Source organism: Varanus komodoensis, unplaced genomic scaffold (genome assembly GCF_004798865.1).
Source record: "Varanus komodoensis strain SLA01 unplaced genomic scaffold, ASM479886v1 scaffold1, whole genome shotgun sequence".
Lineage (NCBI taxonomy): Eukaryota > Metazoa > Chordata > Lepidosauria > Squamata > Varanidae > Varanus > Varanus komodoensis.
Genome location: NW_025335268.1, coordinates 74,352,744 through 74,377,133, shown reverse-complemented (window position 1 = coordinate 74,377,133; position 24,390 = coordinate 74,352,744). Strand labels below are relative to the sequence as shown.

Here is a 24,390-nt window from a genome sequence, read left to right as displayed (position 1 = left end):
GCGGCCGGGCGGGCGGCGCGCCGTCGAGCCCCGCCGCGCGCCCGCACACATGGCAGTGTCAAAATGGGGCCGCCGCCGCCGCCGCCGCCCTGCGCCTGCTTCCCTCCCTGGACGGGGGCAGCCGGGCTCGCCGCGGCCCGGCCTGCCCCTCGCCGGCTGGCCCCTCGCGGCCGGCCCTCCGCGGCTCCCGCTAGTTGGGGCAGGAGCGGGAATGGGGCCGGCGCGAGCGCGGGCTGCTCGGGCGGGGGCCCGCGCGAGGGGCCAGTGGGTGTCCGGGTCTGGCTAGTCCTTTTTCTGGGCAGGGAGGGCTCTCTCTGCAAACGCAAAGGTAAACATGCCCTCCATAAGCAAACTTTTTTTCCAGCAAGAAGTCATCCCTCGCAGGGGAGGCCTTCTCCAGATTCTGCGGGATCATACGTATGGGAGCCAGGGCCCGAGTCCCCCTACCTCCGTGCTGGGTTCCTGAAGCCCCCCCCCCGAAAGTGTAGATACCCTTCCCAAACTTTAATTTGCTTGTTTATTTATTTTAAGCTTTTATTTTACGAATTGGGAGAAGCACAGAGAGAGGTGGCAGAAATGATTAGGGGCTACAGCAGCTGAGGCCCTTTAGCTTAGAAAAAAGGCAAGTAAGGGGAGACATAGAGGTGTATAAAATAATGTACGGTGTGGAGAAAGCGCAGAGGGAGTGGTGGTTTGCTCCCATGGGTGCTGAGTGCTGGAACCATGGTCTGATCCAGCATGGCTTTTCTTCTGGGATGACCCCCCCCCCCCCGATCTCTCTAGATTCTGTTGGACAGGAAAAGGCCTTCCATGGTGGTGCTGTTGGGTTGTTTAATGGCTTCCAGGCTGTGGTGTTGTATGGACTTGCATCTTTTGATTTGTGTATCCTTTAATGCGTCCTTTAGAAAGTGCAGAAAGTTCCTGCAGAGAAGAACAGGGGGGGAAACGCGTCCCTTGTCAGATGAGGCACCTTCCCCAATCGCTGCTTGATTCCCAAGTGGGGTTCTTGGTCGGTTTTGAGTGACTGACATTTGCTGGTATGGAAGGAAGAGATTGATCTGTCTGGAAGAATGCAGACCTCTCCTTAGGCTGAGGAGGAGTTCTAGATTCTTACAAGAAGAAAGCGGGTTTGCCTTGAATAAGAGGGGGCGGCTGAATTCATAAGAGAGTGTTAGCTCCTGAACGTGTTTGATTCACCGGTCATCTCAGGTACTTAAAGGAAGGGGGAATGGAATAGGGCAGGAATTGTATCCAGTAAGGGAATTGGCACAGTGGGGATTTAGTGCCCGAAATCTGCCTGTGAAGGGATGGTAGTTGCTGAACTGGTCCCCTTGCCCTTGGATCCATTGGGGGGAGACCCCCAAGCTCCTGCATTGTTCTCCTCCGGATCGTCCTGATTTTCTTTGCTGTTGACAGCAGCACAGAGGTTGCTGCTTGAGTCATCCCCCAAAAGTGTCATTGTTTGACTGGTCCCCTCAAATGCAATTAACTGATTCCATCCCATGTTTAGGACACAGGCACTGTAGTGACAAAGGCCCTAAGATAGCATTACCCAATCTTGTGCCCTCCAGATAGTTTAGCGTATTGTTTAGCGGGAGGCATGTGACATTATTCCCGTTAGGAGTACAAGGAAGCAGCCGTTGTCCACATTGTTGGAAAGTTATGCAGCTAACTTCTGAGTACCTGTTTTGAGAAGTTATATATATATGCTTATAGACAAGAGACAGGTATGCTTAGCAACAAGCAGATACAGGATACTTAAGGGTAAAAATGCCTATTTTGTCTGGCCAAAAAGGTCTGGGGATTGTAAGCGCTAGCCAGCTGCACAGTGAACAGATGCTGGGTCCTGCTTTGCGCATTAAATGAACTTGCAAAGAAAGATCCCTGATAACATTAAGGAATCTATCCCCTTCCCTTCCTACATATTACTCAGAGGGAAACAGTGGCAGTAAAACTAGATTTAAAATGGATTGTATTGGTAAGCAGATGAATCCCTTAAGGAGTGTTATCTGCATCCAGGGCAGCTCAACTTCATGGATTCCACAAAGAATATAATTTCCTGGATTCTGGTAAATGTGAATGCTTGCTTGCTTGCTTGCTTGTTTGTTTTAATGGCAATACTTGCCAAGGTTTCACTAAACATATGTGCAAAAGTTATGTTGCTTCTCACTACTGTGCTTCAAACATGATCCATTTCCTGCAAGAAAATGGGTGTGAAATGAAGTCTGAGAAATTGCTCATGTAGCAAACTTGTAAGCAGTTTACTCATAAGTAAGTCTCACTGGGACCGCTAGTACTTAAACCCTGGTGGTTGTTTTTAGGACAACAGCCTTAATCCCAGTCATAATCAGCCAACCAATGAACCGTTCTTACTCTTGATATTTTTAAATAACTTTCCTTGTGGCATTCTTTCCACCTCCCCAAAATATACAGAAAATGGATTTATACTATATGTTTGCATAATTTTATTGTATTTCAATTATATAACAATCCCTGTGCTTAAAAAAGATATCCAAGTGGTTTGCAAAGAAAGATGAAATCATAACAATATAAAATATTGTAAAACATGCATAACAATATTAAAACCAAGTATGCACAGCAACATACAGGCAGTCCCCAGGTTATTGATGAGCTCTGTTCCTGAGAACGTCCTTAGGACATATTCATAAGTAAGTCGGATCACATGAGTAAGCCAAACATTTGTCTTAGTACATGTATTAATACCTTTCTTCACATATGAAACATAGGAAACACTTCCATATTCACTAAACACTAAACTCATCTTCATCTTAAACTCAATACAGCATTGTAATAATGATACAGTAATACTAAAGTAACTACAGGCACTGAAGCAAGAGAAAGGGAAAATCTGTAGGTATTCAGGATTGAAAATATTGTCATGCCTCTTCTGCCTGGCTTAATGTATACTGAAGCTTTACTGTCTGCCCCTCTTTAATTTAGTGTAGGCCCGATAGAAATTAACTTGGATCTTTAAAAGTGACCTTCCTTATTATCTTCCAAAGTCCTCTAATAATGGGCCGCTTGGACTGCTCCTTGCATTCAGAACACTTCAATCCATGGTGGATGCTCCGTGTGCCGGGGCGGAACTGGCCAGGCAGTGTTGACCTTCCAGTTCCAGTTCCAGTTCCTGATGGAACACGAGGCTTTTGTGGAAGGTGGGCAAGCGCGTTGTCTGAGCTTTGAAGAGCTTGTTGGAGAAGGTGAAAACATTTTGTCCAAGGAAGTGGGTTTCCATTTCTATCTCTAGGAAACTACGCAGCCACCGATGACTCATTGCCAAGCATGAAAAATGAGGAAACTGCTTTACAGCTGTTCATGTAGAGTTTATGGAAGTCTGCACATGCATAAATACAGATTGTTCGTAACTTGGATGTTCGTAATGGGACTACCTGTAATTGACAAATTGGACTGTGCAATCAAGGAAAAGTGAATGGGCTTTAATTGGTGCCTAAAACATGCTACAGTTGTTGCCCTCTGAATACCCACGGGGAGGGCGTTCTGTAAGGTGGGGGCTGTCATGGCGAAGGCCCATTTCAAAATTGCTGCAGGAAGGCAATTTTCAGATTGCAGTACAACCAACAGAGCCTTAATTACGGCAAGCATCTCTATGTTCAAGCAAAAGTTTTGGAACACAGTGACCTAGTTCTCATGACATGACAGCGCATGGGACTTTATTTACCTATGGGACCCGTGGCATGTGCCTTGGGTGACTTGTTTTGTCATACAAACCCAGGTGCCATTGATTGAAGGTTAATAACTCAGCTTGAACACAGGCCATGGCTTATTTGAGGGTTTAAAAGCCTGAAACAGCCCTACTACCTGGGCTTACATGACATGGAACCTGCCGCAGCAGAACCACCTCGGTAGGTAAATTAAACCACACTCGACTGTGTGGTGTGAATAAGGGACTATGAATGCCATGTTGTAAGAGAGACAGTGCAACGCAGAGAGTGCAGCGAGGACTGGGGACCAGATGATATTGGGGCTACTCCCATCATATTTGCCATGCCTTCTGGTGGCTGGTGGAACTTGGAGTCTAGCAGTCCCTTGAGGGGCTGGGGCTTTGCCGCTTTCGAACTGTAGTGTTGGGTTTGGACAGCTGAACGTTCTCATCCTAGCACATTTTTTAAAGAACCCATTGGTTGAGCAAGACAGGAATATTGTGATATTTATTACCACTCAGCTCCATGGAGAAAAATCTAATCTGATTTTTATACAGGTATATGTCCAAGACAGTGTGTGTTAATAAGACAGCTCTCACTCTATAGACAAGGAGACACACTTTTTCTTTTCTGGAAATTCAAGTGAATATTTTGTGATTAAAGTAGAAATCCTCTGGGATTGTAGCAAATGAGGGCTCTGATGAGAAACATAGTGGATTGCAATCAGCTCTTATTTTGCTGTATTGAAAAAAGAAGTCAAAAAATAAGATTGCAGGATAAATGTGTGCAAAGCAAAGGCTCACCTGCTGATTCTGACCATCACATTGTGTCGTATAAGCACTGTTTCCAGAAGATGATGCTGATTTCTGCCCATGTAATTTTTGGGTCTCTTCAACTTCTTTCTTCCATTACAGCCGGTATCCTTAAGGGTGCTAGCTGGAGGAGCTGCACATTTGCTTTTAATCCAACTAAAACCACCCATCAGTCTCCTTTGTGATTATGCTTTGTGTTTTGCTTCTGCAAACATTTCTCGGCGGGCAGCCTGACCCACGGCTTCCTGCTCCAGTGGATCCACCGGTGCCCTGAGTTGAGCGTGGCGCTGCAGCAGCACATACTGAAGTCTCACCATTCACTGCACCAGCACAGATTTTGGAGACCGTTAGTGGGAAGGCAAGGATAGGCTGATGCTGATTTCATTCTGTACTGCCCAATATCTGGAGTGTTCCGATAGCTTCATAAAACAGTACATTAAAATGCCATCACATCTTATAAAAATGTAAATATCTTAAACATAAAAATTAAGAAAAGCTAAAAAAATACACAATAAAGAATAGCTCTGCAAAAAATAACCCAGGATAGCTAATCCCCTCCAGTCCTCAGAAATCCCAGTGTATCTTGAAAGACCTTGGCATTAAGGAGATGGAAAGGCAGCATTCAATTCCCAAGCTGCCATACCCGTAAGCATCTGAATGGAGTAGAAATCAAGCGTCTCACCCCTGAATTGTCCCATGAATTTCTGAGGATTCGTATGATCACACAAAACTGAAATTTACCAAGTTGGCAAATCATTCCTTGATTTATTCAGCCCAGCCATAGTTTACCATGACATTGGCTAAGGCGGAAGTCTTTTTCCAGCCCTGCTAACCTTACTTAGCTGGAGGTGCCAGAGTTTGCAGGTGAGCCCTGAGGCTTGAGAAGCACATCCTGCCATGCCTGGTTGGGTCTGGTCACTGATCCAAGTTGTGTTTGCAAGTCTGATTCCAAATGCTTTCTCTCTATTTATTAATTTATATTTTCTTAATGACCTGTCAGGACTCAATAAGCAGGAACAACAAAATAAGGGGGAAATAAATGGAGGATGGCAACAGGAAGGGCCTTCTGGGGAGTGGCACCCAGACTTTGGAACGAGCTCCCCCGAGAGTGCCTTCTTTATACTCTTTGGTGCCAGGCAAAGACCTTTTTATTTTGACGGTATTTTAATTGTTAATCTGCTTTTATTGGCATTTTGACAACAGGATATTCCTTTTATGAAATTACTAGGTCTGTTAATAGGGCGTGTTTTTATTGTTTTAATGTTTTATTGCAAAGTGATCTATGCTTTTATATTGTATTATATGGCTTTATTGTTGTAACCTGCCCAAGGAGCTAATGGGGTGGTTTAGAAAGCTAATAAATGCATTAAAAATACAAACCAACATTACAAATCCTAGTTATCAAAATCAACAACTGTGGGGGGTAGAAGATGATCTTACAGACAACCGGTTGTTAAAATTAGGACTCAAAATACCTACCAAAAAGGACAATTTTCGCCTGGCGCCAAAATGGAAGTAGTGAAGGTGCCTGGCAGACCTCTCTGGGGAGCCTGTTCCAAAGGTAGGAGGCAGTCTCACCAAGAAGGCCCTTCTAATCCCCACCCCGTTCGCTTTCGGGATGGCTCTTTTAGAATGACCTCATGCCCAGATCTCACTGGGTGGTTAGGTAGACATGGGGAGAGGCGGTCCTTCAGTACTTCCTCTTAGGAAGTACCAGGAGTATTTAGTGGCAGGAGAGTGCTGAGTTGCTGGTCACGTGCTGCTGGGGAGAGAGTGGGCCCTGCGTCTCCCGCAGGCTTCACTCTTCGGAGCAGCCCTGCCTTCTGTTAAGATTGGAAGAGCAGGCTCCGTCAACGATCTCGTCTCAAAAAGAAGCTCCCATGGTGGGAGCCCCTTCTACTCTGGAACACGGCCCCCTAGAGAGAGATCAGACCTGGTCCTCAAGGTCTTCTGAAGGAGAACAGTTCCTTTTAGTGAAACCTTTTGCTGGGCTCCTTTGGCAGCTCGACTCCCAGTTACATGCACCGTGTCCTCCTGGGTCAGAGGTCAGATAATGTGATAACGGAAGGGCTGGACTCCTTTCGCCACTGCCCCGGTGGTTAAGCTTTTGACACTCGTTTACTTGGCCTTTTAAAGGTGCCAGTCATTTGAAATGGGTGTTGATTCAGGGCAGTAGTGCAATTGGGCAGACAGCTCAAAGCACTGGCTAATGAAACTTCTTTTCAGTGCCAAGATTCAGCAGCCATTTTGCTATTACCGTATTTAAAACAAAGAACTACTTTGTATTCTCATCTCCTTTCCATTAACAGCCTGGGCCATTTTTCCACCAAGACTTGGTTGCTTTTAAAACAAGCTACCGGTAGAGATCCTGCTTTCAAAATGTATGTTAGTGAAGTATTTTGGGGAGAGGTTCTGGGCAAACAGTGCACCCCAATGGGAATCTGATTTGGTTTTCGCTGTGGCCCCATTCCCAGCAGGAATTTGCTAGAAATGCCTGTAGTCCGGATGGCTAGCTGCCACTGTTTCCTTCTCATATTGCTTCTTGGTTATGGTGTGAAGGCACATACGCTGGGGCAAGGACAGCGCTTAAAAGAAGATGTAGAAGAGAGAGGAGAGCCAGTGTGGCGTAGTGGTTCAGAGCATGGAACTGGGACTCGGACGATCTGATTCTAGTCCCCGCTTGGCCATGGAGCCAACTGGGTGACTTTGGGCCAGTCACAGACTCTCGGCCCAACCTACCTCACAGGGCTGTTGTTGTGGGATAAGATGGAGGAGGAGAATGATGCAAGCTGCCTTGAGCCCTTTGTAGGAAAAAGGCAGGATATAAATTGATAAATAAATAAGGAAGATGCTGGACCCACTCAGTAAGAGAGAGGATAGAGGCAGGTTTCCCAATCAGCTCTCAGCAAAACAGCTCCCCAACCAGCGTGGCTTCTTAAGAGCTGTTGAAAACAATACTGAGCTGATCTGCTTTCTGGCAAAGTATAATTGCACCAGATTCCTGCTCGACATGAAGAACTTCGGGTGCAGAGCTGGTCCTAAGGTGAAACCTGTCGAGACCAACATGTTTCAGGGGGAACTGCTTCCTTTGCCAGGAAAGGGAACTAACGACGTAGGCTGGGACACGCAGTCAGGGATCCCAGATTTTTCAGACCCAGCTCACTTTCAGCATCCATAGGCAGAAAGCTGGCGTGATGCTTTATGCGATGTCAGGTGCGATCTGGTCCTGCTGCTACCATAAGGAGAAGGAGGTGCTGACCTGCCCTGCAAAATCCGTTCCATGCGTTCAGCACACAGCAGCTGTGCTGTGAGCAAGCGGTTTGCGCCACCTGCCAGGCTGCTCATACAGGAAGTGGAGGCTCCACCTGTGCCCGTGTGGACCTGGAATCAGAGCCGCGTGGACGACTTTTCCACTGGTTTAGGATCCTCGGCACGAGCTGATTCATCATAGACACAAACATCCCCCTTTCTGTCTGAAAAATAGATGGTAATCTGTGCCTTTCTGCCTGCGTTGCGGATGAAACCCATTCTCCCAAATGTGAATGTTTCACTTCATTTCTCCCATCAGTTTCCATCAGTTGAGCTCTACCCATCAGCTGTGAAGTCATTTTGGCTTGATTAAAACTTGCCACTTGCAGTGAGAATGTGTATGTCACCCTGTATGTCTGAAGTTGGGGTGCTCTGTGCCGGGTGGCCCCCAAAACATGGGAAGTGTCGTGCTTTCCAAGTGCAGGTCCACGTGGGCAAGCGCTTCAGCTCTGAGAGCTTTGATGGGGCCTTGGGTCCTGTGTTCTGCATTGGGGCTGCTGTTAGGATGGATTCCTTTTTGAGGATTACACAATCGCACACGCTCAAGGCTGTGCAAGTCACACAGCGCCTTCCATGTTGCCCTCCACGTGTTTTGACTTCAGCTCCCATCAGCACAGCCAGTAGTCAGCCGGCAACGCTGGGAGTTATGGGAATGGTGGTGTATCCAAGCAAGTTCTGTCCCAGTGCTGTACTGCTTATTCTATAATTGAAAGCAGAACAAAATATCTGCCAACTTTACCTGGAAATTCTGCAACAAGACTGTGTTCTGTGACCAGCAGCGATCCTACCAACGTGCGCGTGCCTTTGTTTTCTTGCCCTTGCGTAAATGGTGTTGGCCAGGCCGTTCGTGGGATTTCAGCTGCACGCTGGCTGCGGGAAAGCTCAGCCTGCCTGTCTGGAAGGCGAGTGAGCGTCAGACACACCGTCTTCCCCTCGCTCGTTTCCCTGATGCATCTTCTGCAATGCCATCAGCCTCGGAAGGGACGTCAGTGTTGTCAGAGGGCGAGGCAACATGACGAAGACCACCGATCCTCCAGCTCTGTGCCTTGTGTGATGCTGAGCACCTGGCAAGCAGGAAAGGTTCCCGCCGGTCAGCAGAGGCTTCGTACTCTGAGGGGGGCTAAGAGCCTCCTGGGCCCAGAAAGTGGATGAGCGAATTGAGTAGGCCAAGAGTCGGCTCCTCAAAGAGAGCGACCCCTCGGCAGGGCTGTGATCTAACCCGGAAGCTCAAGCTGCGCCACAGCTTTAAATCCTCAGCCACAGGATGGAGATCTCGCGCAGTATTCGTGTGCGTGCTTTCCAGGCAGCGCATGAGTTGTGCTGAACACTTGGTTGTGAAGCGCCTGCTGAACTTAGGAGCGCTGCACGGTGCATTGTTTCTCCGCCCTGGCTGAGAACCAGGGTGGAGAGCCAGGTGGAACCTGCTGGCAGGCGCTCACTGGGCATCGGGCTGGAGCCAGATTATGCCTGGCCATGGACACACAGATGCTTCTCAGCCTGTTTCTCCGACAAAACCGCAAATGGAAGAAAAGACATTTTTCACCGTATTTTGGTGCGTGGAGCGTCCTGCATCGCTGGCCAAGGCCAGCAGCCAGAGAGCCGATACCCTGTTCCGAACTAGTCTTCCTCACCGCAGCAGTTCCATCTGCTCGGTCTCCTCGAAGCCCCCTTCCCAGTCTCCTCCAGGCCATTCCGAAGCCTTTCAGTGGCACTTGTCGGCCAGCACGCTCCCGCCTTGGGTCCCACAGCGTCCAAGGGCAATCAGAACCGCTTGCCCTGTGTCCATCGCATCGGAGCAGCGCAGGCTGCTGCTGGAAGCCTCTCCTTTCAAGTGTCCCTCATACAGTACAGATAAAGTAATAACAATCCGAGAGAATATGCAGAGGCTTTGATCTTAAAGCTGGTGGTCCTAGGCCCAGCAGAATTTATTGCGAAATGCTTACATGCGAATCCCACAAATAAAAGGCAGGGGGAAGTTTTGCCTGTCTGGGGGCCATGCTATTACATGCACGATGGCATTTAATATACCAGTTTTTAATAATGCAAGTAGCATCAGCTGGGAGTGAAGGGCATGGAAGAGAATTTAATCCTGTTCCCTGTTGTTGTGGTCCTGAAGAAAATCAGAAATTAGCATTGGAGAGAAATCCCCTACTGGTGCCAATGCACAGATGCATCCTGTGAGGTTTCAGAGAATAACCAGAACAAGTATGAAGCGAGTGAAAACAAGTGTAAGAAATAAAACAATTATATTAAAGTGCTAATGAAGGGATCAAATTCCGAAGGAATTTTTGAGAAACTGTGTTGTATGTGATACTAGTAAAATCCCCTCAAAAGTTCCCATTAATAAGTGAAATGCAGATATTTGAGTAAATGATTAGCCCACATTTTTAATAGAAAGCAATGTCATAAATGGAGGGGATTTCCAATTGTGGGTTAGGAGATGGACCAGAAAGAAAATGGGCATTCAAGTCTTTTGCCATAATTCTGTGTGCCCATTTTCTAGGATACTTCTCAGCACAACTACAATATGATTATGGGTGGGATCATACAGCTCAAACCTTTTCTTAAAGATAGATGTGCAAGGACAGGCTGGACATGCTCATGGTGGGCATGTCGTGAGCGGAGCTGGCTGGAGCCAGGGGTCAGACTAGATGGCCCAGGAGGCCCCTTCTGACCTGCTCTGTTTCTCTGTTTCTATGTTTAAAGGATGTGCCATGGAAAATACAGTGGCCAATTACCGTAACTACTTAAACTGTACTAAAATCTAATTGGTGGAATTTGTGAATTCCGAGGCTCGTAAAAGAACTGATGCGAGAACGCTGGTTTCCCCACAGTGAGCAATGGGGCAGACTCTGATGGAAGGATTGACCCTGTGGTTGCTTCCATGTGATCTGACTCGATTTTGGTGGAGGGTGTGATACTTCAGCCTTTCCCAGCATGGTGGCTTCAGATATTTTGTTTTTTTTTATAATAAGTTTTATTTGAAATTGTAATTCTAAAAACAAGGAAAACTACAAACAACATCAATCATCAAAAACATCGGGCCTGCTGGGTCAGCCCCCACATTTTTTTTCCATTTATGATAACTTAAAAACATATTTAAATCTATACGAAGTCCTGTTTCTCTAGCCAATAATAAAAAGAACCCCAAGTTTGATAGAAGTCAGTATCTTCTTCAATGATAAAGTCAATCTATCCATTTCCGCACAGTCCAAGATCTTTTTTAGGATCAGTTCGTCGGTGGGTGGTTCTTCACTTTTCCAGTGTTGAGCAAATGCAATCCTCACCCCGGTAATTACATGTAAAATCAGATATATTTCTTGTATACTAATGTCCACAGATAGAATGCCTAGTAAGAAGACTTCAGGTTTAAAAGGGAAAGGTTTTTGTAACATTTCCTCGAGCCATGTGGCTTCAGATATTTTGGGCTACAACTCCCAGCGCTTTTGACTGCTGACACTGCCGGCTGGGGACTAAAGTCTATGATGCCGTATCAGGCAGGGTGCTGCCCAGACCACAGACCGCGCTGCCTGGACCAGCATTCTGCCTTGCTAAGCAGGATGTCTTGTTCCAGCCCCTTGAAGCTAGTGCTATTTCCCCGTCTGCCCTGTTCAGCTGCACCTGCTGTGCGGTTCTGCCGTAAGGCTCGTCTTTTCTAGGGAGGGCCCATATTTTGTACTATTTTTGAAGACACAGGTGTCACCTTCATGGGTTTGTGTGCATGGGTGATCCTTCCGGGGAAGGCAGGCATCATTCGTCTGCAGGGCTGCCAAAGGCCCCTCTAGAGCGTTTGCCATGTAGGGTAGTAAAGCAGCCAGGGATGTTCCTCTATTAGCCAAATTCTTTGCTAGATCTTGTGCCACACGGTAGGAAATGGATTGGGAAACAGCAAAGAAAAATGAGATACTTAGTGAAAATTTGGGCTGCTGTTTTTCTGGGTGAGATGCCAAGAAGTTCAGCTCTGGTGCTTAGATGCTCACTGTGGCAAGCAACCTCTGAGCAACTTGGCCAGCTGATTCTGGGGACGTTCTGAGTTTGGCTTCCTGTTCTGTTCCCATTACTCCCTCACTAGGGCTTGCAAAGAAAGGTGGTATGTCCCAGAACTTTGGGCTGCGTGGGAACACCATTTTCTGCTCGAGGGTGTCAAGCTGCACCCTGATTCCTGAGAGCAGAGGAAAGGTGGGCGCTTGCCCAAAAGGGGGCAGAGGACCAGCTAACACGGAAGGATGAACTCCATCCAGGAGCTTCATCCCCAGTCAGGAGGGGCAACGGTAGAAGTCGATGGCGTGTCGTGGAATACGTGCTGGGAGCAAGCTGCTGGGTGGAGGAGTCCAATCGCTCTGCAGAGCCCAGGCTGGGAAGGCTGACCTGACCATTGTGAGAGGCAGACCATGGCGTGGTGTGCCCAGTGGGAGGTTTCTGGGCGCATGGATTGAAACTGGACTCGAGGAAAGAGGTGTTGGGCAGGCAGCCGCAACTTCCTAAATCATCAGTTTGTATAGGGTTAAAAACAGACGTGGCATTTACGGAATCCCAGGGTGAACATCAAAAGATGCTGCAGAAGAAAAGCAGACGCCGAGTGGCCAGTGCTGAGAGGGATGGGGAAGGAGGGAGGCAGCCCATGCTCGAGGATGAGACTGGTGGCTTCTCACGTTGTCATGTTCCCAGAAGGTGTCGTCTCCTCCCCAGCTCTTTGTTCGCTCTCTAACTAGCAGGAGATCCGTTGCTCCGTCCTCCTCTCCTCACACCCTCTTCTTGGGCTGTCAGCGTATGTTCAGAGAGTCATCGGTTCTGCCGTATGCTGGCATCTGTAGATGCTGGTCTTGGCTTGTTCTCCTGGAGGTGGCACATCCTTGTGCCATCTGGCTCAGTGACGCTCTTGGGCTGGGAGAGAGGGGGCCTCTCCGTTTTGGACGTGTGCAACTGTTTTCAGCCAGCTCCTAATCCCATGCTGCTTTCTACTAACTTAGAAGCAGAAGCAATGTTAGCAATGTCTTTCCCAATGTTAGCAAGGGTCTCGGAGTCAGTGTTCTTTGCATAAGACAGCCTTCCCCAACACGGGGTCTTCGCAGTGTGTTTGTTTGCAGCTTCCATCACCTCAAGCCACCTGGCTGGCATGATGGGACGTGTAGTCCATCATGCCAGAATGGCTCCCAGTTTAGGAAGACTGGCATAAGATATGCAAGCTAGGTACTGGAACAAACATTACATGGGTTCTTTTTCTTTCTATCCGTCTATTTTATTATTAAACTTCCATTCTGCTATATTGGCCTGGAGGCCCTCTAAGTGGATTACAGTGGGATAAAAATACATCTATGACAGAATCCATTCATTATCCATACTCATGTAGTTTCATAATCCCTATAGCTCAAAATAGAATTTATAGAGAAGTGTGAAAAGCTTAAGATAAGATAGAGATACAGATATAGAAGGAGGCAGACAAGACATCCAGAGGCCTAATGTAAGGCAGCGCGTTCTAGAAATGAAGGAAGCCATACAGAAAAGCCGTACTAAAAGTATCACAGCAGAAGCAGTTGCTTTGCGAGTCATCCTCAGCCAAGCTTAGAGTGCCCTACGTGACCTCGGAGGCCCAACGGCCTGCGGCACCTGCCCAGCCTTGTGGCAATGGAAGTTCAGCAGTCCCAGGCGGCTTCTGGCCTTAGGGTCCCTGTGTGAATCAGCGCCGTGTTCCAGATGTTTCGCACGGCTTCGGCAGTTCAAAAGTACGCTTCTGTTCCAAATGCTGCTACCTGTGGATTTTTCGGGCTCGCTTTCTCCCAGCTCATTTTGCCTTCGCCTTGTCTCGCTCTTCCTGCAGCTCAGTAGCAATTAATGGAGGAACACACAGTGACCCAGACAGAGCACATGGCCACCATAGAGGCCCACGCCGTGGCCCAGCAGGTGCAGCAGGTCCACGTGGCCACATACACAGAGCACAGCATGCTCAGTGCTGATGAGGACTCGCCGTCTTCCCCTGAGGACACCTCCTACGATGACTCCGACATTCTCAACTCCACGGCTACGGATGAGGTGACTGCCCACCTGGCTGCTGCAGGTACATTTGCTCCTCTCCTCAGAGGTGCCCACAGAGGCGCAGGCATTTCCAGAGGGCTTTGTGCAACTTGTTTTGCACTGGGATGGGTCTGGTAACGCGGGGTTGACCAGTTGAGGCTTTCGGTGTCTAAATAAAATGCTTCAGTTTCTTAGGAAACTCCAAAATATTAAGATTTAGACTTTTGAAAGAAGAAAGTACACATTTTGAGCATGGCGTGAACCAGATGCTTGGATCTGAGCCAGGGTGGCGTAATGGTGAAGAGCCTGGGACCGGGACTCAGGCGATCCAGGTTCGAGTCTCCGCTCGGCCATGGAGCCCACTGGGGGACTTTGGGCCAGTCACAGATGCTCAGCCCAACCTACCTCGCAGGGTTGTTGTTGTGGGGATAAGATGGAGGAGGAGATGTAAGCTGCCTTGAGCCCTTTGTCGGAAAAAGGCAGGATATAAATCCAAAAATAAATAAATAAATAAATAAATAGGACTTCTTCATGAAGGCCATATTCATATTTCAGACCATAAACCAGACAGTGGGGAAAGTGTGCACACTGTCATGATTCCGCTGGGCATGAGCTGGCCATCAATACTGCCCTGACATCTGAGACATAGTTCCTTTTTCTGGCGTTGGCAAGGTAATTTTCAAGAGCAAAGGAAAACCAGCTTTCTGTCCTGGCATTTTTCATGACTTCACCTTGCCTGACGCTGGAATTTTCAGTGTGCTGCCGTAGGGCAGCAGAGGGCAGCAGAGCAGCACTACTGCGCTGACTTCTTCTCCCAGAAGACCCTGTAAGGATTGCGTTGTCTGAAAGACTGGCAGAAATACCCGGTTCACAATTCCAGGCAAGACTGAGAATGTGACCACAACTTTTAGAAAAAAAGCTCTCGTACTTTCAAGCGTGTGGAGTGCAAAAGGCATCCTTTTTAAAGCGTGTGCGTTCTGAAATGGGCACTCTGCAAACAGGATGCCTTTGCACATTTAACCAGTGGTGGGGAGGAAGTGCTCGTGTTCATGCTTCAAAAAGCTTGCCTCTTCCCTGTGCAAAACACAAGCCCACGCTCACCCTCGAGAACGAGGTGGAATGTTCATGCCATTGGGAGATGGAGATCCTGGCGAGGTTGCAGATCTCCTTTTTTCTCCGTATTGCATTCAGGGATATGCATGTACAACTTTTGCCAATTTACCTTGCAAGGTGGTGGTGGGTGCATGGAAAAGGTGCAGCTTGCTATAGAGAAGACGTGTATATCTGTTCTTGAGCCCTGCCATAGTTTGCATGGGCTCCTCTAGTCTTGTCCAGCAGGCACGATGGGTGGAGATGACGGGGGCTGTAGCCCCACACGCCTGGCGGGCATTAGACAGAGGGAGGTCTGGCGCATACAGCTTCCTGTAGAAGAGTCAAAGCCCCTCTTTCGCCCACAGGCCCCGTGGGGATGGCGGCTGCGGCAGCGGTGGCAACGGGGAAAAAAAGGAAGCGGCCTCACGTTTTTGAGTCCAACCCCTCGATCCGCAAGAGGCAGCAGACGCGGTTATTGCGGTAAGAACACCTGAATGCATATGCTGGCGAGATGTGGAAGGGCCTTCCTCAGTTTGCCCAGCAAATGGGAGGCCGCTGCATGGTGACTGGCTTTGCTCATGGCTGGCTGCGTGTGCTCCAGAGATCTCACTTGTGCTTGTGCCGCGGCCCAGAAGCCGGGCTCTTTCTGCACAGGGCCAGCCTGTATGGGAAAAACGGGCGTGCCATTTTGGTAACGCTAATGGGGAGGGATGCATTGACCCGCAAGCAGGCGCCTCCCAGGCTGCTTCTGGCACTGTGGGGAAAGGAGCAGCTTGGAGATGTGGCCACCGGCAGGGGAGCATCGGGCTGGGCCAGGATGTGGCCCCAGGCCTCACTCTGAAATCACAAGGACTCAGCCCTTGGATGCATGAGAGTGTAACGAAGGAGGGGTTGCCTCTGAGCGAGGCAGTGAGAGGCGGGGCGCTTGTGGAAGTGGTGAGCTGATCGTTCCATGCTTCGGCAGCGTGTGGGTGGCGTGGTGCGTTGCCTCCCAGGCTGGGGTCCTCATGCGCAGCCTCGGTTGCTTTGTGGACAGCGCTGGGGTGGATGCAGTGATCACGGTCCTTTCCAGTGACAAGCGGAAATGCACCCAGAAGGTCCTGCAAGTCAAATTTAAGCTGCCAGGTGGGAGGTCCCGGGCCTGCCCGGGTCACCTGAGGTGGCATCCTCTCAAATGCTTCTTGCTGCATGCACAGGGCCAACTAGATGAGCAGAGCTGAAGAGTCTCAAGCCGAAAGGGGGCTTCACATCTGTTGTTCTGTCTAATTCATTTCTACAGTGCCCCGGTAGCCCAAAGACTCTCTGGGCGGTTAACAAAAACCAGATTCTTTTTAGGGAATGGGGAACATTTTGGGACAAGCTGGGCCTGTGCAAGAGAGCAAGTTTCATCTTGAACTAAAATGCAGCACAGACTGCGAACGATAAACACGAAGGGGTCAGAACTGCTCTTCAGCTGCAGCCTCGAGAGAAGCCAGCAGGAGCATGGAAGCACCTCGTGTGGGTTAAGTTTTTCATCATCTTCTCTGGGGAATGAAGATGAAAAAGGCTCCGATTCCCCCAGTGTGGCGGGGGAGGAGACGGGCTGTGAGCACATGGCGAAACACAGTCGTCAAAGGGGCCTAAGCGCTACAGCACAAGGGGCACACGCCAGGGGCACCCGGGAGGGGCACCACAGATGGGCGCTTTTGCGTCGTCACTAGAACCCTGCAGGCCCGAATGGGTGGCTCGGAGTGCCTGGCCTCACAGGAGAGCCTGGGAGCAGCGGACATTGCGGGAGCCTGGTGGGGTGGAGAGGCGCAGTGGGTGCAGGCATCCCTGGAAGGGCAGGGAAGAGCTTATCTGTGCCAGAGAAGATGCTGTGTGGAGCCCTCGGAAACTGCAGAAGCACGATGGGGGGCAGCGCTGAGCCCCAGAACTAATTCAATACGAGGGATTTCAGTTACCTCCCCAGTAGATGCAGTCACAGCAAAGAGACCAGAGCTTTTCCCAGTCCTGCGAGCAGCATTGCCCTAGAATAGCTGGTCAAGGGACTGAGCAGAGAGGAGGCAGCCCTGGATTTAATGCTATGTAAAGTGGCCCAGGAAGTGCGAGCGTTGAACCACTGCTCAGGCGGGGGCTGCAGTTTTGCCAGATTAAATATAGATCTAAATGGGAAAGTGCCAAGGAAGCCAATGTAGGCAATGAGTGATGCCATAAAAGCATGTCAAGGACCATATTGCTAACATCTTTAGGACCAACAATAAAGACTACTTTAAATATATTAGAAGCACAAAACCAGCTAGGGAGGCTGCTGGGCCCTTGGGTGATCATGGAGTTCAAGGAGTACAAGCAGATTGTGGAGAAGCTGAGTTAATTCTTTTCCGCTGCCTTCACTGCAGAAGATGCAGGACAGATACCTGTGCCTGAATCGATGTTTTCAGGAAGGGATTTAGGAACGGAGGCAGACAGTGGTGAAGTTATCAACCTCACTGTCAAACCGGAAGTTCATACATAACCAGGCCCAGTAGGTATCCATTCTAGACGTCTTGCAGAACTCAAATGTGAACTTGCTGATCCAAAATACGTAGCATGTCCCTGAGTTCAGGCGTGGTACCAGAGCAGTGAAGAACGGCCAGTGCAACCCATTTTTAAAAGGGATCCATGTGGGATCTGGGAAATGATAAGCTGAATGCTTACCCTGGTAAATTGGTTGGGAGGATTATTAAAGATAAACTCAGGAAGCGTATAGAAAGACAAGGCCTGCTGTGCAAGAATCAGCATGGTTTCCTCAAAGCTAAGTCCTGTCTCGCTAGCCATGTAGAGTTCTTTGAGAGTTTCAGTAAGGATGTGGACAGGGGTGGTCCTGTCGGTATTGTTTCCTTGGACTTTCGGAAGACTTTTGACCGAGTCCCTCACCGAAGGCTCCTGCACAAATTTAGCCGTCTTGGAACAAAAAGGGAAATGCTGCTATGGTTCAGTAACTAGTTAAAGAGCAGAAGGCAGGGATAGGAACGAATGGTAAATTCTCCCAGTGGAAGGAAATAAACATTGAAGGTCCCACAGGAATCTGTCTTAGGACTAATTATTTCCAACTTTTCCATAATCATTCCTCTGGGCTACTAGGCTGGTATATAAATGCAAATAATAAACAAATAAATCCAAAGTTAGGAGTATGCAGTGAAGTGGCCAGGTTGTGGATGACACCAAATTATTTTGGGCGATTGACTACCTATATAATTTTGCTTTTCTACGAATCCAGAGTGCAACCACACTTAGAGTACTCTGTATGGTTCTGGTCACTGCACCCACAAAAGGATGCATTGGGTACAGTAAAGCCCAACTAATATGATCCGGTTGTGGAAAGGTTGCAACATCTGGGGTTGCTTAGTTTAGGAAAAAGGCAAATCAGGGAGACATGACAGAGGTGTACAAAACTATGTGGTGTGGCCAAGTGACCCAGGAGACATCCTTGACCCCGAAGGGGTTATCCTGTGGAGCCGGCTGCGGGGAGACTTCAGACAGATAAAAGGAACTACCTCTGTACAGAGTGCAGAGTTAAACTAGGAGTCGCATTCACGAGATGGAGCGCAGGCCATTGGTATGAATGGCAAATTCCTGGCAGAGAAGGCTATCGCTAGTGCTGGTGACTGTCTGCCAGCTCTGCTTTCAGGGGCAGAATGCCCATTTGCAGCCATTGCTGGGGAACATGGGTGGGAGGGTGCTGTTGTGGACAGCTGGTTGGCCACTGTGTGAACAGAATGCTGGACTAGGTGGGCCCAGGTTTGGTCCTGCAGGACTCTGCTTGTGTTCCTGTGTTTCAGGCTTTTGCGGCCGCCACCCCAGCCACAGCGCGTCAGGCGGGAGGGATGCAGTGGCTCCTGGTGGCCTTGGAAAGGGAGCAATGCAGCCTCCAGACCCATAGATTCTGCCTGTCCCGGTGCAGAGCAGTCTGCACCAGGGCAGGGGCTGGACGTTTGTGCCACCTGGATTTTGTTTCATTTCTTGGATAGACCCATCAGTATGGAATTTTTAAAATTAAATTTCTAGTCATTTTATCCTTATGCTCAGGACAAGTTGCAGTACTCCAACGTACAAATATTTCTGTATGATTTTACTGATGTAACTTACTCAAATCAATAGTACCCAGCCTATAAGCGGACCCTAGAATAAGTTGCTTTGTCTGTATATTTTGGTGCTAACCTGAGTGTTAAACAGAAATGGAAGAAAGAGATCATGGGGGACCAGAGACGGCAGCGGCAAGAGAAAGCAGAAGAGTCTGAAGCGTTTGCATGTGTGTCATATTTGTGCCCCTCTGCCCAATTTTGCAGAGTACTGTGACGTTGCCAAAGAGCCTGTGTCTGAGCAGAAAGGAATCCAGGGTGCAAATCAGCCTTCCGAAGCCCTTGCAGCCTCCCTCGTTGCAGTATTGCATCAGGAATCATTCCTGGCACTGATTCGGCTGTGATGGAGGCATTCCGACAATGGCTGGCTGTGGCTGACAGCCCCCCCCCCGCCCCTGCACACACCTAGATGGGAATTGTCAGACACATACGGAGGTAGCACCTGTGGGAAATGGTTTGCGCCTGGCCATTTTGCCATGGTGGATCCTGGTGGCCCTGCTCCTCTCTGCTAGCTGCGAAAGCAGCCTTTTTCCCGTGTTGGAATTCTCGGGACATGACCTGCCCCCCTGAGTCTGGGGGAAGCGGCTGAGGAATAAATAAGGGACTCTCCAGGAATGTGCTGCTCAGAATCCCTCGGAAGAGCGGAGCGGAGCGCTTGTTGAGAGTGCTTCGGTGCCCGCCAGGGGACGCTGCCTCGGGGGACCCTCTGATGCAACGCTCCGCCACACGTTTTCCTCGGCCTGGCGCTGCAATGTGTTGCAGAGTCTTGCTCGGTGTGAGTGGAATCATTCCAGCAGTGCCTGCGGGCGAGGACTTTGCGCCAAGCTGCCCGGGTGCGCTCGGCGGTCGGCCAGCGAGTGCCATCCAGATGTTCGGGCCTGTGGCTCTCGTGGTCCTGGCTCGCTAGCCACACAGGCTGGCATTGGTGCAAACTAGTTGAAGCACCTGGGCAGTCCTAGGTTGTCCTTTCCTGGCGTTCAGTATCCTGCTGTGTGGGCCGGAGGGGAAGAGAGAGAGAGACAGAGAGAGAAATGGGAGGGCTCCACGAGCCGTCTTCCATTCCGTGCAGGAGGACACAGAAAGGGTTCAAGAGGCCAAGAATCTGTGCAGCCCAAGCTGAGGCAACAGAAAGTTTCTTGGGCTAGGGAGAAATGCATGGGAGCTTTTAAGTTCAGCCAAGTAGGAAAACAAGGTTTTCGCGGATTGTGGAGATGGGAACGGCCTGGGAGGAAGGGGAGGCAGGGACCATAGCTGAGGTCCATGGGTTAAAGAGTTTAGTGTCTGGGTTTTCATGACCTTGGTCAGACAGTGCTTGTGTACTTTATTCTCAAGGCTGGCATTTTGTAGAACTTGCAAAAAAGACTTTTGCTAGGAAACGAGTCACATAACTATTTGAAACCCTAACCAACCCCCCCTCAACCTATTGGATGGTCTCATAGCCATTTGGACCTTTTAGAGCAGGGTTGGCAACACTGCCACTCCAGATGTTTTGGCCTGCAGCTCCTGTGATGCAGCTCCTGCAGCTGGCAAGGGCTGGTAGGAATTGTAAATGAAAACATCTGGAGGGTCACAAGTTGCCCACCCTCACTTGGAACCGTGGCATTTAAACATGTTTTCTTGGTTGCAAAAAAAGGTACGGGATGTTGGAAGTGCTCCCAGATAGAGAGCTTTAAAATTAATTGGCAGCGCCCGCTCTTCTCTGCACCTCACGCTGCTTTCTCGACACGTGGCGTTGCAGGACGTGAACAGCCTTCCCTGCGGGGGCTTGAAAACGGGATGCTTTCTGCAAACGCACAGGCACCCTGGTGTAATTGGCTTCACCCCTCCCCTTTGGGAATTCCCTCCTCATTCATGGCAGCTGGAGGGGAGCGGCTTGCAGGGAAGCACATGTCCGTCTGTGTGCAAGCCTCTCCTTTAAGAATTTGTCTGCATGTGCCAACGAACGGATCGTGGTCTGTGGGTGCACCCTGGCCCTCGTAGTTCCCACAGCAGCCTGAAGGTGCATGGCAACCTGGTTCGTGGCTCGGTCGCTCAGCCACTCTGCTCTGCTAACGCTCTTCACCCAAGAGGAAACACCTGAGCATGCCTTGTCTGCAGAGGGGGGCGCGTTTTGCACCAGAGTCCTGATGGCATCAACCAGCTTTCTCGGCTGGCTGCCTGCCTTGCCACGCACCACCCTTGAAGTATCCCTTTGATCTGGGCGAGGACTGGCTGTTATTCTGCCCATCCCCAAGGCAGCAAATACGGGTTTCACCCTAAACCCTATTCATTGACTGAGTGATATTTGAGGCTGGGTCTTTTCCTCCTTTCTTCCCCCGGTCCAGGTGTAGTGTGCCAGATTCACCCACCTCAGGTTCGCCTTTCCGTTGGGCTGAGTCTAGGCTCGGGCATGCGTGCAACAGTCCGCTGAGTGAGGGGACTTCCCCAGATCCTGCTGGGCGCTAACAGGGGAGTCACAGGTGTGACCAGATCAAATCTGCTCGGCCTCAGGCTAGCTGTTGTTGGCGATGAGTGCAGTACTAGGTGACTTTCCCCGGATGTGTCATCTTAGAAGGAAGCACTTTGGAACAGAGCCTCTGGGTTCACAGGGAGCTCATCAGAAATGTTCCACCCCGGAAGGTCGCTAGAAGACCGCAAGCTGTATGGCACTTGTAGTTCCGCCATACATTTTGAATTGGCTTTGGGCAGGCAGGAAGGTCTGGGTGGTGTCACCGTTATCTTTGCCTCGGGAGGCTAAGACTTTTCTTTCAATGGCATAGTGGGCTTTCCATACCTGGGATGATTGTTTTTAGCTGTTTTAAATCATTTCAGTGTTTTGCATGTTGAATATTTTATGTTACCTTTTATTCTACATTTAATTTTTGTGAACCATTGGGAGAGTTTTGGCTCTTGTGGGGCAGTGTAGAAACGAAATAAATTAAATGGACAGTGAATGCTGCTGCAGGTAGAGAACACTACCAGCTCTTTAGACTGTTGTCCGTACACTGGGGCTTAATTAACTGCAGTCCAAACCAATAACTCACACCTGGGTGAGCCAGGTTCCCCTCCATTTGCTGTCAGTGCAGTTAACACCTGCACAGAGAATGCGGGCCTGGGGCACTCAGTCAAGGCCCGGCGTATAAAAAGCCGTGGCGCTTGCGGAAAGGCACTGTCTTTGCCCCAGGAGGCAAGGAAACCAGATGGTGCTTCTGCAACTCAGACTTCCTTGGCTCGTAGCAGCCCAGTTCTGTTTGGACAGGTACTGGCCGAAACCAGATGTGCCTGCAGCATTTTTAAGCCTGACCACAAGAAAAGTTGTATACTGTGGCAGTGTATGTAAGATGCAGGAAAAGAGAAATGTTGGAATTAGGTTGGGATCATTTACTGTTTAAAATTAACCTGCACTATTCCTCTCTCTTTTGCTCGGCCGATGCAGGAAGCTTCGTGCCACGCTGGACGAATACACCACCCGCGTCGGGCAGCAGGCCATTGTTCTGTGCATCTCACCCTCCAAACCCAACCCCGTCTTCAAAGTGTTCGGCGCGGCGCCACTGGAGAATGTGGTAAGGCCCGAGGTCCCTCCCCCGCCCCGCCTGTGGAGCCCCGTGCCTGGGGCTGCGTGCGTGTGTGGCAGCGAAGGTTGGTGGCGTGACAGGTAGAGGGTTCTGTGGCTGTTCTCACAGCATGGCGGCTCACCTTGACTTCTTGAACCCAGGTGAGGCTGCAGCGTGTCAGGGTGCGTGCGGCTGCTTTCTGGCTACGCCACTCTGGCTGACAGGTCGTCGTGCGATGCAGACTCAGCAAGCATGGGTTCCGGAGTGTTTAAGGACCCCGGCATGGTGCATGCGCTCAGGGTTCACGTAAGACCCTGACCCCAGGGCAGTTGCATATGCCGCTTGGGCCCCAAGACTCTGCAGCACATCATGCCTTAAATAACACGCAAACAGCCACCGATGTTCTCTGAACCTGGTCTGTGAGGGGAACAGACAGGGACAGCATAGCATTTGGGGGGGGGGGCTGTGCATCGCACTTGCTGACCCCAGAGAGTGCTCATCATGGGAGAACTGGAAGGTACCAAGCTGACGGCCTCCTCTCACCTCCCAGGGAGAGCGTTGCCCATGTTGACAACACTCCCCGCAGCCATTTCTGGACAACCTCCAAAGGAGGGAGGGCTGAAGCCTTCCTAGGTCAGGCCACATGCCTGACGGCACGACAGCGCCCTGCTGGTGCTGTGCACGGAGCTCCGCGTCCTGCGAGCTTTCCCATGATTGCCTTTTTAAAGGTAAACAGAAAAGCAAATTTCTCGTCTGTCTGCCCCTCGCTTCTTTTATTTATTTTTAAATGGATACACTGCAACCTGTGCGGCAATTTAGGGCTCTCTGGGCAGGGAAGGTAGCCTTGAAATGCTCTCTGTGCGTGGTGTGTGCATGCGCGCGCACATGAGAGAAAGAGAGCGGGGAAGCCCTCCCAGCAGCTGTGTCCAACATACTTGCGTGGCTGCAGGTGTGCATTTGTCCACACCTGTACACAGCCCATGTATTCTGTAAAATAAACACTTGTATAAACTATGCAAATTTGCTTGCAAGTTGCAGGATCAACTTTTTACAAAGCTAGTTATGGAATGTATATTTTTGGAGCTTTTACCCACAATACTTTTCTGTGGGTGAACTTGTCTTACTTTCAGGCGGTTAATGATGACAGATAAGATTAATAGCCAACTTTTTCAGGGTAAAAACTCTCATAAAGAGTTTATAACAACAATTAAACATACAAAATACATAACCAGACAGTACAAAACAATATTCAATATGTAAATAATTCGTGTCATGGACAAGCTGCCGCATAGCCACAGACTACCCTCGCTGAAAGCGCGCTGAACACGACAGTTCATCAAATACAGAGAGGGAGAGATGCATTTTCAAAATTCTCTCAAAGGCCAGGAGGGAGAAGGACTGACACGCTTCTCCGGGAAGGCCTTTCAAGCACGTCCTGCCGCCACGGGAAGTGCCCCGTTTCTCTCTCTGGCCTCTGTGATTCCCACACCTGGTCAGGTCCCTGCGCAGAACGGCCGGCTGGGACATTCCAGAGCTGAGGAGAACTCTAGGCAGGGGTCCTGCCTGCTTCCTCTGGGCCTGCTCTGGCCACAGCTCCCTCCTGTTCTTTCTCGTCTGTCACAGCAGCTAGAGCATTTGTCCCACAGCTAAAACCTCCAGCAGTCATGCAAATCGTACTGCGCTCTGTCCCTTCTGGGATGCTGACAGAGCTCCTCCTGCTCCTCTCTCTCTTTTCTTGCCTCTGAATTTTTCTTCCTCCTTCTGCCTTTCGAGGGTGTATGTTCTTCAGGGCCTTCAAAAGGTGCACCTGCCATGGCAGGAAGGCACTGTCAGCCAGCAGGAGCTGGGT

At 49.7% G+C, this 24,390-nt stretch overlaps 1 protein-coding gene across 5 annotated transcripts in view; it reads left to right on the top strand.

Annotated features, from left to right (window-relative positions):
* Positions 1-24,390, top strand: part of NRF1 (nuclear respiratory factor 1) — a 74,777-nt gene that overhangs the window by 9,669 nt on the left and 40,718 nt on the right. For 2 of the 5 annotated variants that reach the window (XM_044429285.1, XM_044429263.1), the window contains exons 2-4: positions 13,623-13,859; positions 15,274-15,388; positions 22,424-22,550. In XM_044429285.1, the coding sequence (XP_044285220.1) occupies positions 13,637-13,859; positions 15,274-15,388; positions 22,424-22,550 (465 nt within the window). In that variant the 5' untranslated portion in view covers positions 13,623-13,636. Of the gene's footprint in view, positions 1-716; positions 2,272-11,225; positions 12,995-13,082; positions 13,528-13,622; positions 13,860-15,273; positions 15,389-22,423; positions 22,551-24,390 lie in introns of those variants that run through there. The other 3 variants (XM_044429295.1, XM_044429274.1, XM_044429252.1) reach the window with 3 other exon arrangements.